At 36.5% G+C, this 19,983-nt stretch overlaps 1 protein-coding gene across 2 annotated transcripts in view; it reads left to right on the top strand.

Moving 5' to 3' along the window:
- The window catches only part of TFEC (transcription factor EC), a 66,093-nt gene that overhangs the window by 14,609 nt on the left and 31,501 nt on the right, over positions 1 to 19,983 (top strand). For both annotated transcript variants that reach the window (XM_014248846.2, XM_088055490.1), the window contains exons 2-3: positions 11,861 to 12,112; positions 14,277 to 14,372. In XM_014248846.2, coding sequence (XP_014104321.1) covers positions 12,032 to 12,112; positions 14,277 to 14,372 — 177 coding nt within the window. In that variant the 5' untranslated portion in view covers positions 11,861 to 12,031. The remainder of the gene's footprint in view (positions 1 to 11,860; positions 12,113 to 14,276; positions 14,373 to 19,983) is intronic.

Genomic DNA, 19,983 nt, shown 5'->3' with positions numbered 1-19,983 from the left:
TCCTTTCTTCCCCTCCAACCGACTGGATATAGATAGACATGCATTATTCATGGCCAGATTTGTACTAGTCTTTTCTTGTTTGCCATTCTGTGTTTGGGTACCCAGGCTCTGGGACAGTGCTGTTGTGTAGAGGTGATAAAACTGATAGAAGTCCAGGCACTGCAGGTAGGTGATGATGCTGACCAATCAATAATTCTGTGCTTTTAGCTTTCTGATGGAAATAAGGCTAACTGATTCATTTTGCACGTGTGATGGAATCACAGTTTTATCTGCCAGCTTCTTAAGCTAGACCACAGAGACTAGCATTTGCCTTCTCTCTGTAACATGGCCTAGTAATTATGCAGCAAAATGCTAATTAACTCACTTGATAATTAAATAAATTTGTTAATACTGATAAACTCCCTTACTGAATCATAGCGTTAACGTTCACAGTACAACATTTTATTGCAGTGCAAACACTGTGACATTTTCCTGCTGAAAGTTCTGGGGAAAAATACTAGAGGATTCTTTAAAATACCTATTGTTATCCAAAAGTACTTCACACAGATACATAGATATCACAGTAATTTTTCTAGGCAACCCTAACAACTTCTTTTTAAGTTGCACATTCCTTTCCACATTAGGATCATTTAATTTGAAAGACTTGTTCTGTACAATACAGCTTATAAATAATGCTCTTAATAATGGCTTACCAGTAGAAAACTTTAATTCCATATTCACACAGAACATTCATTTAAACTAAGTGGGAGTTTCTCTTGATTAATCCAGTAAAATCAATCATCTTTTGTTAATTAATGTTTTTATTTAGTGGCTATTAGGTGGAAACTGTTAAGTAGTTTGAGCTTAGCCTAATATCACTCCTACAACTCCAATTCTGTAGTGTCTAGTGAGTGCAAAAAGGTTTGTTGCACCTAAATTGAGATGGAAATTCTGCAGAGTACAACTGTAATACTGTAATAGTGCTTGTTTCTGCTAGGCTGACTTTTGATTCTATTTATGGTGGTTTTACAGCTGTTCTGGTTCTAAGTTTTTTTTAAAGGCTGATTTCAGAATGTTAAGGCTGAATTTTGATCTTTGCATATTAGTAATGGTATTAACTTTTTTTTACTAATTGAGTTAGTACTGTGGAACATATTGTGAACTAAGATTAGTTTCAGTACACATCAAAAGGCAAGACTGCTTTCTCAGTTCAGTACTGAAAGTACCAATTATGCTATTTTTGTGAGCTTTCCAGTCAACTGCAGAGTGCAGCAAAACTTAAGTGTTTGGAGCTTTGTATGCTGTAAGTGCTCCCTGAATAAATTTTTTGCTTGCCTTGTCTTCAGCAGATGCTTATCAGTGTTAGTCTGAAATGGATGTTTTCTGACTCAGACATACAAAATTATAGTTCAGAAAATATTCCTCAAAATCAATTACAAATTTTTAGGCTAACTTTTATATTCATGATCATTTCTGGTAATATTATGTGTTTTTTCACTTACAGATAGGCTCTTTATTTAACTCTTATTTTTAAGAATAGTGACACAAAAATTCTTTGAAGTTATTAAAATATTTCAAGGGCCATGTGCTTAATGCATTTTAAATCCACTGTTAGTACTCTCAGTCCATAAGTGGAAGATTATTGCCGAAGTACACAGATTGCCAGAGTACACAGATTTCTGGCTGATGTTCAGGTAATGAAGGTAATATTTGCCAACCCCATGAACAGCATGTCAGCAGCATCCTTGGGCCATGAACACACTCAGACTCATTGCCACTTACAGACAGAAAACGCATTTGGGTACAAAATAGGCCAGGTAGGTTTCTAAAAAATGCTTTTGCCAGCTGATATTAAATTTATCTTTTTTTTTTACTTTTTTCTCCTATGGCTACCCTTGAAGTGCCATTCCTGTTTTTGACAGAGGCATCACCTACTGCTGTCAGCTAACCCAATCTGCTCTCTTTGTATGAAAGCACACTCTGTGGCCAGATCCTAAGCTGGCTTAAAATGATGCTGCTGCCTTGACTTCACAAAAACCATGTTGTGAACCTGAACCTAAGATGCCTACTTTGAAAGCTTCCCCCTTTTCCCTCTTTATCATTCTGAGACTGAGGAAGTAGAAATAGCACATCTCTCAGACTGAAGCTAGTTTTGTCTGTGCCTTTACAGAAGCTATAACCCTTCACAGTCTTAAAATATCTTGTCCCACAGATGAGCCACCCCGATGTGACTGTCTCACCAAACCACCTTATGGCACAAGTTTTATTTCCTCTGTTCTTGCAGTGCATGGGCTGGGGGGGTGCATATTTCTTTAGTTTGTTTTCAAAATGAGGGAGGATTGAAACACACAAAAAGGGGGCAGTAACAAGCACTGCTGTCATCTGGTGGTGAAATTGTTACCACTTTTAACAAACTGACTGTGCTTTCCAACCAATAAGCTGCTTTTTTTTCTTTTATTGAGGATGTTGGTGTAGTCCCTTGGCATACATTCATGAAGCTTTCATATTAGAAACAGGCAAAGCCTGAGATACAAAACACTAAACTTTTCAAACTTTATTTTTGTGGAAGAATAGCACACCAGAGTTTGGTTTACTATGTTCAGGCTTTGAAATTTTCTTCATCTCTCACTGTCAAAACAAAGGAGTCCAAAGGAATGAGGAAGTAAGGACAAAAAGACACCTCTCCCTCAGATATATACTTAAATGTGAAAGTTCTGTTTGCCCCTCTTACAGTTTTACCATCAGTACTTTCCTGCCACGTTATAGTTGATGTGTATCTTTGCATACCAGGAAAATACACCTTTTAGATTTAGCTTCAAGGCTTTAGATCTGTTTTGTGGGATGTAACTGAACAAGAGGGATATTACTGCCATCACTTAATCTCAAATGACGCAGTGTATACTCCTCTGGGGAGCCAGAGAAAGCTTACAGCAAACAATGACAAAACTGTTACTTCATGATGCCTCTTCATACTTTTTAAGGCTGACTCCTTTCTGAGTTCTCTTAACCTTTAAAGTGAGACAAAATTGAAAAAAAATATAGTTGCCACATGAAAAAAATTAGAAATCAAAGAACAAACCTAAGTATTTTGAAATTATTGTTACACATAAGTGTAGTACACATACCAACTGCATTTCTCCAATGTCAGACTCATATGACAAACTTTAGAGATGAATAACAAAATAGACTATATGTGTATTTATAATATAGTCTGTTGTACAGATGTACAGACAAATACAGTTATCTTGTCTGAGTTCTTTCATTGGAAGTCAAATGGTTAAAAATGCTGAAATTAAAATATAAGCTTTTATGTCCACAAGAATTTTCCTTGTTTTCTATTAGCCTGTGTTATATGAGTCCTATATTTTGGAGCAGATTTCTTTTAGATGTATGACACTTACCAGAAAATCTGGAACTGCTGAATAAAATACATCATTCTGATGGTGACAGATTTCCCATGCTGCTATAACTAATTTCTGCATGTGTGTGCTAGTCATTGGAGTTGACAAATACAGAACTTTTAATGTTGCTATTTAGTTTCTCCTGCAAGGACTGAACAACCCACACTGATGGAAATTCACTGACACTAACATTTTTAATTCAAAAGGAGATGATTGTGCTTTCTATATTCAAAACTGATTATTTTTGAGCCTGTTTGTGGTATGCTCTTCTCCATTTAATAGCGACTTAGTAGCTGACCTAATTTGAATAACTTCTGGAGGCAGAGACAAGTAGTTAAATAAAGGTATCAGGACCTAGCTCTTTAAATTATAGCTAGCCATACAAAAAGTTTCTTTACATTCTTGAAATGCAATAGTCATATTCACTGTCCTGTAATAACACCAACAATAAAGAGGAACAGGAACAGTAAAGATTTATTATATTCACAGATTTCATGAATCAGTGAGAGGATGGACAGGGTCACTCTGCAGAGTAGAAGTAAGGATATTAGCTGGGGTTTCTTAATTTGATTGTGAACCATTGTTATGCTTGTGTGGCCTATTACTTGTAGCGGTTGGTTTTATTCACAGTTTAGATTTTCAACTTAAATTCCAAGTTAAATCAAAGGGATGGTTTTGTAAAAATACTTCCTGTAGTTTGCTTTGCTTAACTTTATAAGATGTTTTTATAGTGCAATGTTAAAAACTTGATTCTTTTCTACCAGTGAAGACCATAAAGTCATCGAGACTCATTGTTATTTTAAAACATGACAAGCTGGCCTTAAGACCTTAGGGATCCTTTCTTCAGAAGTCAAGCTGGTGATGGATAAGAAGCCATCAGAGCTGTGTGTATCTTAACTGCAGGAGTTCAATTAAGAAGCCAAGAGTGTCTCAGGTACACGGGTGCAAATGGAAGTGCTCTCTTTGATAATGTCTCTGTAGTTGCTCAGTGCAGGTAGTTGGCTTCCCCCAAGTCATTTCTGATTGCACAAGGAGGTTAGCACAGAGGAATACCTGAAAGGACTGAGCTCCATCAATGTTCAGTGAGTGCTAGAGAATACCACAATGGGGAAATGTTATCAAAATCCCAGTGCCTGCATAGGGATTTGTCAGGAAATGGTTAGCTGTAAGATCTAGCTTCTATTAGCCACATCCCTGAGAGCTCTGCTGCCTTTCTCCTCCTCAGAGAAACACTGTTTTGCTCCCTATTCTGTGCAAAGAAAGTTTTCTCACCCAGCACTGATTTCTGAATATCTGTTTTGCAGTTGTTTTGCTCCTACATTCCTCTTGCTTTTCATAATACTTGAAAGTGTGATGGAGAATTTCCAATTACTCCCACTCTACCCTACATTTATCAGCTATTTTTAGACATTGAGAGACCAGAATACACAAGAAGTAGTCATCGTTGAAGACATGGCCTTTGTCAATGAACTTTTAAATGTTTCTTCTTCGGTCCCTCCACCCTTGAAAGAATATTCACAAGTTCCTGATGAATATGATGTCAAAGGTTAAATAAGATGAGAAATAGTGCATTAGAGTCATATGAGAATTTTTTCTTAACCTGAAAGCTACTGTAAGGCATCAACTAAAGACAGTTGAGTATATGTAAGTTTCCAGACTAGATGTCTTTTGTATTCTTTCTTCATGCATATTAATGGGAAGGTCTCATCTAGTCAGATCAAAGTTCCTATAGGAAAAATATTCACATTAAAAAATTAATTACTGTGTTTAGCTTAAGTAATTAATTGGCATAATCACGCATGCTTTTATAAATGAAACATTAAAGTCAGCAACTACAGTATTTGGTGATAGTCTTTAGGATAGAACAGAAGTGTATAATTCCCAAGTTAAATTGAATTTTCATTTTATTATGGAATAATTTTGCAAATAGTCTTTCCTCAAAAACATTTAATAAAGAGAGCAGGAGAAACAAACAACTGATATTCATTTGTAATAGATGTTAAAAAGGATTATTTCATAACTAAAAATGCTTTTTTTTCCTAACCCTTAAAATACATTTGAAAGTCCTCAGATACAGAGCAAAAATAGTCTGTGTTTTGACTGTGTTTCTTATCTTAAAATGGAATTAAAATTTCTGGGTACTTACGGAACATTTTAATAATTAAGAGTGGATAATTAAATGCTTATTTTCTAGTACAGTGGCTGAAAAGAACATGAAGTCCCATCACTCATTTGCAGAGAGGCGTTGTGTTCAGGACTGATGATAAATGATGCAATCCTATCAGGGTAAAAAAAAATTTCTTCAAAAGCTATTAAAAACATTGAAACAAAGTAATATCCAGCATAAATGGCAAACTTCAGTGAAGTCTGCTGAGTTCTGTACAGTATTCTATGGTCATCTTTAAGCTTATTATTTTGTAGCAGAGATTTAAGTATTTATTAAATTCAGAGTGAATTTACATCAAAGTTGTCATTAAAATAACCAGCTCTCAGGTCCAAAACCCCATAAAACTTAAACACAGCAAGAGTTATTAGACCCCTCATTCTAATTCCTATAAAGTCATGGCCTTTTGTATTGCAGTTATTACCTTAGTACTCAGCTTTGAGTCCAGGAATATGTTTGATAAAAGTACACCTTGGATTTGGATACTCTATCTCTCCCAGAAAGTTACTGATCCTTTGTTTGAAGAAAACAGTAGTTAGAGCACTTCCTTTTGAGTACTTCGGTGTTTATGCACACAATTTCTTCTGTGTCTCACTTCAGCTTGTGGCTAGTGGCTCTTAATATACTCTTTGTGCTAGCTTTCACATTCAGCATGTCCCATGAATTTCACAATTTTTTTTCACAAGCTGACAACAAGAATGTAACTGAGTTTTAAACTTTCATTGAAATGCCCTTTTCTCAGTTTTCAATTGTTTCCATAGCTCTTTTCTACATACTTTCTATTTTTCAACAATGTTTCAAAAATATTTAGGGTAGAAATATTTTTAGGATACCATTATTGATCTTTCCTGATCTATAAATAAAAGCAGAGTAAAGACAGACTCCTATTCACTATTTTTTAATGCAATTTTTTCTTTCCTTCTATAGCATGAGTAGGACACTCCTGCTGAGTTGCTGGCTTGTTTTGACCCCAAATTTTTTACAGACTCATTGCTCAAGGTGCTCACTTCATTGTTGCATCCTGCATTTCTACCTCCAGTATACGCAGATTTGTATTACTCTGACTGGGAACTAAAAATATTTATGCTTTTTAGTTTATTTTTCATTAGTCCCAAATCACTGATGGTAAAATAGAGTAAATTCAGTAATACAAGACTGAACAGCCCCTCTTTCTGATGCCAAGCCTTTGCTGATCACTCTCTTATGCGTGTTCGTTAGCCAATGCTTAATCCAGTTAAAACACGCTTTATTGATACTGTGCAGTGCTATGTTTTTAATTAGAATATTGAGTGATACTAAGTCAAAAGGCACACAAAAGTTGAAGTGTATTATACCTACATCGTTACCTTTGGCAACCTAACTTAAAATCTCATCAAAGAGCAGAAGTAGATTTGTTTGACAAGGCTTATTTTGCACAGAACTATGTTGACTAGCATTAATTATATTCCTATCTTTTAATAATTTATTAATTGAATCTCTTTTCAGTTTTCCTATTATTTCTCTCGGGAATGATGTTGGGCTGAGCAGCCTGGGAATACAGATGTCACCTGCTTGCTCTTAGTGGAACACCAAGAAAGATGTAGCACTGCTGCTTAATGGAATATCAATGTCATTTTTCATTCTTTCTTTAGGTCCCCTAAATAGGTAGTTTTTCCTAATTTTGACATGCTATATATTCTTTTAGTAGCAGAAGAAAAATTCCATCAGCAAATTGTGAAGTAAAACATTTTATGTAAATAAACTACTGAAAGTCTCGCTATGCCATTGTGCAATGTATTAAAAATGAAAGCAAACAGTGTGAATATAGGAAAAGATGTTGCACAACTGTACTGCAGTGTTACAACAGGATGATGTGTGCTCAAATTAGAAAGAACAATTGAAGAAGTCTGAATATGCATCTGTAATTGTGAAAGGCTGTTATGTTCTTGTTCCCAGAACTGGCTTGTCAGTGAGATATAAAATAGAAATAGGTACAATCAGTTTCCTGTGCATTGAGATCTTTTTCTGGATTACAAAATCCATCTCAAAGTTTTCATTTCTGTTTCAACTTTTTGGAACTGGTGGAGTTATAATATTTGCATTTGTGTTGGATGCTTTTGACTCCCTTCATGCTTGAAGCTTCTGGTTCTGTGTATACTTTAAATTCGTTGTGTTTGGGAAAGCAAGGTATTAAACAAAAGCAGTGCCTATTAAGGGAGTTAATTTCCTTTAATTCCTCAAATAATCTGGGATAAATAGCATTTAAAGTAGATGGCTGCTGCAAGAGAATGTCTAGGAGGAGAACCAGCACTTCATCTGCACAAATCCATCACCTTGTTACACTTTGCACATGTGGAAAGTGCTCAGGAGCGCTTGGCAGGAAGGGCCAGGTAAGTGACTGTACCATGGGCTAGAGCAGATGTACCAGTAGAACAACACTGAATCCTGGGCTGTGTTTGAGGTTTGTCTAAGTCAGGGTTTGGAACATAAGGTGGTCACTGAGTGTCAATTTTTTTAACCTAGAGAGTCCTAGAAATCAGGTATGCCAACAAGGTCATCCATCTCACAAAGCAATTGGATGGCAGAGAGGCATTTAATAGAAAATGGTTTGCTGAGAGCTAGGAGATATGCTTTATCAAATTACACTGCTTAATTTCTGTCAGAGGTGAGAATCCAGGATCCACAGATATGCCAGATTATTGGATGCACTATCCTGAAAATCCTTCATGCTTTTCTACTTAAAACAAAGGATGAAATATTCATTGTCCCACAGAGATAAAAAAAGGAAGGCAACCCTATATTCAGATTGTTGTGGCAGTAAAAGGTATATCAGCATCAACATCTGAATCATAAAATTCCACATAGGCTCTCGTAAAATTTTATCACAGGTTATGGGAATTTCTCAAAAGATTCTGAATTGAAAAATCGGTCTCCCAGTACTGCTGGAGGATACCATACTAGGATTATTGGGAAAAATAACAATTCTTCTATTCTGGAAAATCTTTTTTTTTCCCCCTGTACTTTTTGAGAAGGATTGCATTTTGCAGATCTAAAACATGCACATGATTAAGGTCTCTAAGCAGCTAAGTCTATATTGATCTTGGTTATTTTATTTGTGATATTACTTTATGTGGAACTGATCTTTCAGGTCTTCTGCTTTTTGCATTTATTTCACTGAACTTCCTAACCTGACACCATCCTTTTTCTACCAGACTTGATAATGGTTATTAAGTTTCTATATGTAGACTGTCAACTCAAATTTCCTTGTCTGTTTTTAGATTTCTTTTGCTTCTTCAGGTTCTCAGGGCCTTGTCCAGAAAAGTGTTGTGAATCTCCAAGGATGGAGATTCCATAGCCTCCCGGGGCAACATATGCCAGGGCTTAACTGCTTCTTGTGCATCATTAAAATGAAGCTCAAAATCAAGTCAAAGTTTAACATTTGGAATTTTGGCAATACTTACTTAAAAGAGTCAAAGTCATCTGCAATATTCAGAAAATCTAAGTTGAAACATACCTTCATACCACTGATAAAAGATAACAGAAGTCATGCAACATCCTAATGGAGAATAAATCAGTCATACTTGGAATGAGACACTGTGCTATCTGGTTTTATAAAATTACAAGGATTTGAGTTTTTGCTACTAGTTCACACATATTATATGCACAGTTTTAAAAATATGTTCCATGTTTAGAGAGCTTGACTTGCAATCTCAATATTTCTTTCTCGTAGTTTGAATTTCCCCTCCCCCAACTTGCTTTTATTGTACTTTAACAATATGATTACAAAATAGGTTTCACATTCTGCTTTGTCTTTACATTGTGGTTTACATTTTAAAAAGTGCTTTACTTTATCAGTAAGTACTGAGGTTTATTTAGAATGTATAAAGATGAAAATCAGGGCATAGATCCATTTTTAACCTCAAAGATTCTGCTTTGTAATGACTGTAGCTGGCACAATAAGGGGTGGAAAGGTTTCCAAAACCACAGCAACATAGATCACATCAGCAAAGCTGTGATTCTTTTTCTGCCTGTGTAAATTCAGGACAGTATCTAACCACTGAAAAATTATCATACTAAATAAGCACTTGTGATAAACTACTTTTTACCTCATCAGCAGTTAGCTGAATGTCTTTCAAAGATCTTCCCTTTGCCCAGTGGGATGGCCCTGTGGTGATTCACTTAGAAAACAGGATGTACCAAGATTTTGGTCTGCCACTAGCAATCTGGGGCCCAGAGGAGAAAAGAAAAAGTAAGCCATTGATTTTTCAGCAGTTTTCTTTTAGCAGACCTATAAAAATTCCTTATTAAAACCAAATTTAAAACAAGAGAGTATAGATTTTGGACACTGAAATTTTCTTATGTTTCTCATTTAATTTGAAGGTGTAGGATAATCTTGTTTTTAAGCTTCAGGTAGGCCTGTAGAAATTCTAAGGCAGAAATTCATTGCACGTTACAAAGGGTTCATCAGCTTCATTTAATATAAAAAATTAATAGGGGTGAAATGCAGTAAATTCAATTGTTGCCTATGTGCTGGTCCCATTTATACTGCATAAAGAATCTGTGCTTCTGCACTACTGCAAAGAGATCTTCATCAGTTTAGCTACCAGAAGGCTCTGGGTAGTGGTGACTTTGTGTGGGTTCAGTCAGTGAGGGTCCAATCATGACTTGTCCATGGATGCTATTGGAAGAGCAGCAGAAATGAGGGTACACAGAGAATCCCTATTCCAGCCATCCAGTTCCCTTAGTAGATTTGATTTTGCCCAGAAATAATACTATGGTTGAACTGACATGCAATAGATTTAATTAGGTTATCACTTAAGAAAATACTTGAGTATCTAATTTTCAATATGAGCTTAACTATGAAGGACTAAATAGAATTAGTATCTGAATTATTTGTTATGATTTTACATGTGTCCTTACGCATGATAAATCAGAGCTTAAGCAGTGCATTATGTACTTTCTAAAACTAACACAAAATTCTAAGTTAAGACAAATAATGATGTAAGTAAATTCCAAATATACATGTAATTTTTGCAACCTTATATATTATGCATACCTTCCTAACATAAACCTGGGGAAAATTCGAACAGTGCATTTAAGATTTTATCATTATTTTAATGGAATATTATTTAATAACTTTAGGCCTTACATCAAAATAATTAATCTCATATTCATTACTGCATGGCTTAGTATTTTTTATATGAATGGAAAATTAGTTTAAAGAAACATAATTAAAATTATACTATAATGATTAAAAATAAACTAGGTACTGCAATATTGTACAAAAATATAACTACTTCAAATGAAAACTGCTTTTATGGCTATCTATCTCTGCTTATATATTTTAGGGGAATCAAAAAGAAGTTTGCTTAAATTGTTTAATTTGCTTAAATGACTACATTTCTTTTAGAAAAATTCTTCAAAGCAAGTCTGGCTATTATTTAACAAATATTAATCATGCTTACACAGAGGCCACTTGAGAAAAATTTATAACAAGACACTTGTGACCAGTCATGCCATAGGAAAAGGAGAGAGCCACAGGGCTGAAATGACAGAAAGGTTTGTGTATGCAGTGCTCCTCTGGTAGTTACACTGTAGGAATGTGACATTGATCTGAACTGGGAATTGTTTGAAGTAGCAACTGTCAATCTCTGTAATCAAAGGATGGCCCAAAGTCTAAATCAGCCATTTTGGCATGACCACTCAGTTTATAAAGCCAAATCCACTAAAAAAGTGATCTGTCCTCAAGAGGTGCTTCAAGAGGTCTGCACAGTTTGTGGATAGTGTGCAGTAATTCAGAGCTATAGCTTGGACTCTACGGCAAAAGTACAGCAATGCCTCATTTTAATGACTGTACTTATTACAAGGTGAGACAAATGTGGATTGAGGTGTGAATGAATGTTGCTGTTGATATTATTTAAAATTGGTTGGCGATATTAATCTTTGTGCATTTATTTACTCATTCATGTACACAAGAATCAATATTAATTTTACAGTACATATATGCATGTAGATTTGACTTCAGGGATCTCAAGAGAGATCACTTTTAATTGAGAAAAATGTGTAGCACATTTCTGGTCTTTTCTCAGGATCATGGTTATCTTTTCTAATTCTGTTTTTCTTTAAAATTATTCAGAGTGTTTGTTCAGCTGTGCAAGGGGAAAATGGTAAACAAATATAAAATGTGTGTGTGAAACTGAAAAATTAAAAAATCATAATTCTATCCAAGACTTACTAAAGCTGAATCTATTGTTTTGAAGTATTTTTAAGTGAGCACATGTATAACTACTGATACAAGCAACTTGAATCTTCAGCAATTATTTCCATTCCTTCCCAGGTACAAACACACTTGGAAAATCAGTCTAGATACCACATCCAGCAGAGCCAGAGGCACCAGGTGAAGCAGTACCTGACCCTTGATACCAAGCTGTCCAGCCAGACACTCTCCCTGTCCCACTCTCACACAATCCAGCCGGTGGGAGTGAGCTCCATTCTCCGGAACGCACACATGCCTCCAGTGAGCAGCCCTGGCGCTCCAGAAAGCCCTGTCACCAAGCTGCTGGCCCTTGGAGGCGAACACCAAAATGCGGTAGGGCAGAGCTGGGTCGAGGAAAGGGGAGCTGGGCTTTGTCTACTTATACAAAAATGTTACATGACCCACCTTGCACTACAAGTGGGCAAAAGATGACTTTTTTAACTTTCAAGGGGCCTTTGGTTATGGCACTTGCTTTCTGTATCCTTTTGAATTATGTGGGTTATTCCCTTGCGTGTCTGTGAGTAGCTTACTGCAGGATCAAGCTTTTAGACTGTTGCCAGATAAAATGTACCATTGCTTCTTTTTATACATGCATCATATGTTGCTGTACATTTTCTGAATATGCAGTTTGCAAAGAAAAAACATCCTTTTCTCAGATGGGAGTTGTTTCTGTCTAAAGGTATTAATCTAGCTGCATAAAAAAGTTAAATACTGATTACCTTAAATATATTACTGAAAAAAATCAATCACTCATTTTTAGTTAGCTGTTATATTTTTATATGGGTTATCTCGAGTAAATTGGCAAAGATATGCCAACTTTAGTGCCACCATGGATTTTAATAAAGGTGCAGCTATAATACAATATCAGATTCTTAGCCAGTGTGAGATGTAGGTCATTATGGCTTTTAATACTTCAGTGGATTTCAAAAGGGACTGTTTATTAGGTAAAAGGGGAATTCCTACAAAATGAGAAATGGAGATGCTGTATCATGTCTTTGACTTTAATAGAACAGAAGAATCTTACAAATACACCATGACTCATTTGAGCATTTGGGTGTTATGTAGCTAAGCATGAGGGGGCCCATAAAGCTTCTTGGAGAGTTCATCTGGTGCCTCTCCATTCCTTTGGCATTGACAACTGACATTTTAAGTCAGGTTTATGGATTACTGGAGCTACTTTAAAATGTTATTTTAAATGGCCTTTGTGGACACCTGTGTGACCACCTCCATGTTGGCAAAGTGCAGTGTTCTGGAACTGTTCTCAGGCATTTTGGGTCTGATCTGCCCTTGTGTCACCCTCTGTCCTGGTGAGCAAGAGGGCATCTGGTGAAGACTGGGAGGGTGATAGCGGGCACTGGCAAGATCCTGGCAACTTTGCAATGATTTGGATAATCTCATCTCAGACTCAGGGGGATGACTCACAGTGTAATTTCTTAATGTGGGTGTGCCCTGCAGTTGAGAGTAGGCTATAGTTATATTAGTAAAGAACATAGAGCAACATCCAGGTTGGTGCAGTAAACTGCACTTCTTCATGTTGTTTAACTGCCAGCATTTCTTGGTATCATTTTGGCCCTGAAGGTATTTCCCTAGATAAGTCTGGACACATTTCCTGGCACAGTACTTTGGTTTTAGAGAGGGAGAGGAAGGCATGTATGAGCTGTGTTGGGCTTTGTGGCCTAAAAGTCTGTGTTGAAAGGTCCCACTTCTGTGTGATACTTTTGTTGCACAGAACCACTTACAATTCCTTCAGCTCCCAAGAGCTGCAGATAGTAGAATTAAAAGTGACATGCTTGTCATGGGGATCTCTCCCAAAATTATATTGTGAATAGAACCAGATCATAACTATCATTGAAAACTCACGTTGTACTTTGTCCAAATCTATATGTATCTATAGGCCTTGAAAGTATTCATTCTTTCATCCCAAGTAATTACTGAGCTATTCCCTCTGCCTCAATAGTTTTTGGCTCAGATTAGATCAAAAGTGAGACCAGAAGGCTGTCTGGAAAAATATCCCATGTACTGTTAAACAAAAAAACCTCTAACTGCAGAAGAGGGCAGCATGTAGCACCAAACCTCTAGTGTCTCATACAATTGCAGAGCCACAGGTTCCTTCCAGTCTTCCTGCAGCAGTGCAGCAATGCACTATGGATATGACACATTTGATCAAGATGACAGGTCACAGTTACAGCTTAACAATGCATTCCTGACACCTGCTTGTGGTGCTGCAATAAGGGGTTAAAATAGGACCATGGGCTGGTGTTTTAGAGAAAGATGTATCTTGCTCTTATCTAAACCACAACTGTTTTCACAAGAGGTAAAAAAAAAAATGTGAATATTGTATAGAAGTGTTGGAATTGTCTGAATTTTAAGATATAAATTTCTGAAATTCAGTTTCATTGCTGTTATAGATATTCAATATTAATTCCTCTGTATTTTAAAAATAACTTTTTTTCCATTATTATTTGTAGTGATTTGTCTTAAAATATTATTTTATCAGATGGAAGAAGTTATTGAAGACATAATCAATATGGAATCAAATTTTAATGATGAAGTGATAGGTTGTTCTGAAACTCCTTTACTAATGCAAAGAACTGTAAGTATTTTGTTGAATTTCATCTTGCTTTTTATACTAGAAAACTTCTTTGAATGATTCAAGCATATCACAGTTCAGAGACTAAGGAATAGTATCAGTGGACTGTTCTCCTTTCTCTTCAGCTGATTGCCTTTTTGTCAATAATATTACAGAAAAGGACACCAGTGTGGTGAGACACAGCTGTTTTATGTGGTCTGAATAGCATTTGGGGTTCTAGCCCAGCAAAATGTCTGGTGCATAACCCATTGGAGTTACTAATTTCTGTGCAGTGCTAAAAATAACAAGGATAAAAAGTCTCTGGACCCTAGAAATCCTTTTAAAACCTTGCTTAAAGATCCATCAACCTCAACTAAAAAAAAAAAGTCAAAACTTCCCCATGTAGTAGTTCTCCAGTGTCTTATCCTGAAGCGAGGCTCTAGTTCTGGGTTTTCATATGGACAAGTTGAGTTTAGTTGAATAATTTCAAGGACAGATAAGAGGAATGTGACTTCTTCACAAGGATTACCGTAATAAACTTCGATTTTGTGATGTCTCTTTGTGAATAAATGTGAGAGGACTAAAAAAGACTATTTACGTTTCCATATATATTACATTTTGAAGAGGAAGGATGGAGCACTTCTGGACGCAACAACACATAAAGTGTAATTTATGAAAGAAATACATATCAATAACTGTAATGCACTTTGCAGAAGGGTGCATGTTGTCCTCTCTACCCTAACTTATGTCCAGAACTGTTTGTCCTCAGGGATTCAAACTGTAAGCCGATAGAGGGGAACTTCACCCTGATGAAGGCAGAAGGATTTCCGCAGGCTTTGACACTCTACCAAGCTCATTTCAGAACAGTCAGGTGCTTGCTCTTTATCGCCGCCTGGAGGAACATCTTTTTCTGACTTACAGAACTTCACTGGCTCCAAAAATACCTTAGGAGACAAGTTCTTGATTCTTCTATGCTGCCCACTATAGAGTCCAGCATTAATGCCAATTATCATTTCAGTGAACACCTGATACAGTTGTAGTTGACATTTGCATGCCAGCTACAGAATTAATGCAGCTGGACTGAATTACACATATCTCACTCAGTACAGAACACAGCAAAGAAATGGTCCCTGGGGAGTGAATTAATATTTTGGCTCAAATTAACGTGAGGCAGGGGAGGATAATTTCAGGTATGAAAGTGTGGTATGGTGATGAGAGGCATGAATTCTGGGTTGTGGGTTGAAGCTATACTCCCTTAAAACCTTTTAAAACTGGATGATGTTAATCTATGCTAATTCCAGGTTCATTAGCCTCTATCTTCAGCCTTGAAGGACATTTGTCTCTAAAATTTATTGAATACCCTACTCTTGATGAGGAAGGAAATATGCAAAGTCTTTTAGACCTTGATGGTACTTTACGTGCAAAGATTTGGGACTCTTGGAGTGCCTCTGGGACAAGCAATAATATTTGGATTTTCATTTGTGCTCAGGAAATCAGCAGGCTGCTAGGTAAGCCAGGCAGTAGCACGCATTTCCAAATCTCTCCGTTCAGTACTGTGGCAAAATAAAGGCTGCCTTCAGCAAGGCATGCAAACTGCATCTGTGTGAGGAAATTGAGTGGAGATTGTCTCTGCTTCTTCTGTCTTCTCTTTTAGCATTGTGTACTTTAAAAATATACAAAAGAATTAGGTATATGGAGATGATCTCAGGTATTTAGCTCATACTACTTGGTTTTATGCCATCTTTCAGGCAATATCCTAGATCTCCCAGAAAAATTTTGGTCATAAGCTGAGCAATAGGGAAAGATAGAGGCACAGGTAGAAAATAATTTTTCTATCCAGTTTTGCATTATCACATTAAACATAATGAAATTTCCTTATCTGAGCTAAACATATATGTATTACAAGAGTGTTGGACTAGGAGACATGATCAAGAATGAGCGAACATCTAATTAGAGAAGATGTGCTGAGTCTGTGCTGTACTTCAGCAAGGGGCCATAGTAGCTCTGACACCTGCGCAAGGTGCCTTGCTGTAGTGGCTGACACAAACATAGAGCAAGTGAGATTACAGGTGAGACTGAGTTGCCTGTGTATCTGGCTGATATTGCGTTGGTTTTCTCTTCAAAATCTCCAGCATAATGGCTAAGAATTTCTGGAATTTCTTCTTAGGCTTTCCTTACTTGAGATTGTCTTGATTTTGCAAACTGTGCAGAGTAGTGTCTGAAATTCTGAAATGGACCAACTTGGTTTTCAGAGTGTGGCAAGAGGCTCAGGTGTTTTTTCAGCAAAAAAAATCAAATTCATGGTGCCATATTCCTGTCTCAGTGTTCTCAGTGGATAGTGGCTGAGTAATCTCCACTTTTTACAGTGCAACCTGTTGTTTGTTGCAGTGAGCTAATGTTTGCTTCAGTTAAATGCACCCATGTACCATTTTAATGGCACATTAAATGAAGACATTGAATTCTGTGAGACCACTCATGTGAATAATTGCTCAAAGGCTCATTGTCTGACCCTGAATTAATGAATTACAGTTATGTATTAGTAGAATCAGAGAAGTGAAAATAAGAACATTCCTCCATCTCTCATTAAAATAATTACAGCTTCTGAGGAGTGGATTATCTGGATTTTATTGTGTTTGGATCCAAATTTATAATTTCATGAAACTTTCTGGTTTTGAATGGTCACTTAAGAATTGTTCAAACTAGGGAATTTCTGGCTGTGTTTCTGTTGCTCTTCAGAGTACCCTAATGGCAGAAACCTACCTTTTGTAGCAGTTTTTTAGAAGTTCAGTTAAAATGTATGACAAGGTCCTCCCTGCATACAAGAGGTCTTGATTCTCCTAATGGAATTTCTAAATCAAATTATATCTTTGGTCATACAGCAGAACTGATATAGAATAATAACTACCATTTAATGACAACTGTTTGTTCATTATGGAGAAGGTAAGATTTAATAAAAAGAAGACCCTTGAAGATGGCACCAATTTAAAGTAATTTTTCCTTGTTGTAATAATTTAGTTTTATGAAATTTTTATTAAAAGACAGCAGAGTATTTATTTATTATAACAAAATATTTTTTCTCTAAGTATCATATTAGGAGCAACGGGTTTGTCCCTTACCATATAGGAATCATTGAAAAAAATGAAACAAATATTATATGAGTTTTAGAAGTTAGCTACTGTCATGTAAGTCAGATATGGTGACAAACATTTGAAAAGTAAATATTTTTCATTTCTATCATAAGTTCATTCTCATTCAAAATCCTCACAGTCTATTTAACATTCTGTAGTGAATTTAAAGTATATTAATACTTCCAAATGTTCAGAACAGAGGAAGTGTAGATGTTTAGGTCTGTTAATACAAAGTGTATATTACATCACCATTAATATTTTAGGGCAGGTAGTAAAAAGCTCTGCTCTACATTGCTTTTAATATCAGCAAAGAGAGAAATCTAAGAAACATATTAAAGCAGATGTGGAGAGCATTAATCACAGTGAAGAAAGAGAAAAAACAGGAAATAACAGGATCTCCATTCTTTTCAGGGTGTGATTTAACAGCGTGTGATCTTATGAATCACTTATTTGTACTAAATATTGTTTTGATAATATACATATACAGCCCTAGGACTCACCAGTAAACCCAGTAATCTAGCAATTACAATGGAGATCTGTATGAAAGCAGTTGGCAATTTACCAGTACTTTCATTCAGAAATAACTGTTGCAGTCCAAATAATCACTGTACAACTGGGATAATGCTCTCTACTTGACATGCAGTCCACTAAAACTTATGTCCAAAGCATTAGGAGATTGACTGGCCTAGAACGAGAATGAAGTGAGAGGAAGTTAATGTTCTGCAATGACACAAGCCTCTCTTGCACAGACCTGGGTAGGAAAAATAATATAATCCTGGGAACATTTTCAAGGATTCTAAGTTGTCTTTTTTTCTGGTGCACAAGAAAACTGAGCTTTCAGTACTGTTTTTGAAGAAGCCTGGGGAGAGAGGCTCTTTAACAGTTAGATGGCTGGCAATGAGAACTAAGAAGTAGCTGCAGAGCAATGCTGCAGGCGGAGCACTACCATGAAATTGGATTTCAAAAAGTCACCAGGAGAGGCCCAGCTGCTGGTATGTGCAATCAGTTCAGTTCCATGTTGCTGGAGTAGTCAATACTGAATGACTAAACTAAATGGAGCAGTTCCTTTCAGTTTGCTTGGAAGAAAATTGAAAGCTTCTTCATAGGAAACCTTTCCATGAATTTTTTTTCCATGTCCAGTACTAAATAGAGGCAAGAAAAAAATATTTCCAAGTTGATGTAGGAAGAAATTCTTTACTGTGAGTGTGGTGAGACGCTGGAATAGGTTGTTCTGGGAAGTTGTGCATGCCCCAGCCCCGGCAGTGTTTAAGGCCAGGCTGATTAAGGCCTTGAGCAACTTGGTTTGGTGGTAGGTGTCTCTGCCCATGGCAGGGAGGGTTGGGACTAGATGGTCTTTAAGGTCCATACCAACCCATTAACATTCTATGATTTATTTGTAATATTTAAGAAATGTTTTCTTTAACTATCCCCTTGAATGAAATGTTGAGAAAATAATAATTAAATCACTACCAGAGAAGGGAGGCCAAAGCACCTGGGCATGCTGGAAGTCAGAGGTTGTGCCAGCTGTGAGTTGGGGAAGCAGCTGGGCAGGGAAAAGGTGGCAATACTCTGTAAAGGGGGTGCCTTGCAATGGGTCACGTCTTCAGGGATCTTCTGAGGCTTCACTGCTTCACTTTCTTGACTTCATTTCAAATACTCATAGTTCACTATTTACCAAAGTTGGGAGCTACTGTGTTTCCAGTCTGCTTGGGAGTCAAGTCAGTGGGATTGCTTCACTTCTGCCACTCTGGCAGGAAAAGAGCTTGTGGGGAAAATCTTTAGTTGCTGCATGGCTTGCTTGTATTTGTTTTGCTCCATTGGCATTTGGAAAAAATGTTGTGCTGTACAGGTATGGAGTAGAAGTTAGATTGGGACAGGACAGAAAGAAGTTTTCTTCTTTAATTTTTATTATTCTATTAACTACAGCTGCTATAAAGTTCTGATTAAATCTGTTAACTCTGCATCTGATTTTTAGGGAGACACTATTTATTAGTAAAAGCATGACTCACTCTGTCTGCAAAATCTCATTGCTATTACAAGGTCTTTGAGGTCACAGTTTCTCATCATGACATTAATAATTTGTATTTGTATTAATTATTTGTTAAATATTGATGGTGACCATCTGGATGGATTGCAAAAGCTGCTGTCTGTCCCATTCTCAGAAATCATACAGAAGGAAGAAATTCAAGTAGGTATGCTCCAAAGTATTTAGTTCAATAAGAGCTGCAACTATTCAGACATGAAGTAAACCCAGCTTTCTCTTAGAGGTGCATGTAGCGCTGCTGATCTAGGCAGCCCCCTGCTGCATAAACATGAGTATTTTTTATTTAGTGAATACTGATGTAATTTGGCAACCCTTTTAAGTTGATAAAATCTGCTAAAGTTCAAAACCATTTTAGAGAAAGGGCCAGAGTAAACATTAACAACCTCATTTGCTTAGGTTGGCTAACTTGAAAAGGCTGCATAACATCAATGAAAATGCTTTGTCAATCACATTCTACACTAGA

This window comes from Pseudopodoces humilis, chromosome 5, assembly GCF_049639895.1.
Source record: "Pseudopodoces humilis isolate 2021_Gansu_Grassland_sample_001 chromosome 5, ASM4963989v1, whole genome shotgun sequence".
In the NCBI taxonomy this organism is placed as follows: domain Eukaryota; kingdom Metazoa; phylum Chordata; class Aves; order Passeriformes; family Paridae; genus Pseudopodoces; species Pseudopodoces humilis.
The sequence above is the reverse complement of the archived record's forward strand: the minus strand, read 5'-3'. Positions and strand labels throughout refer to the sequence as shown.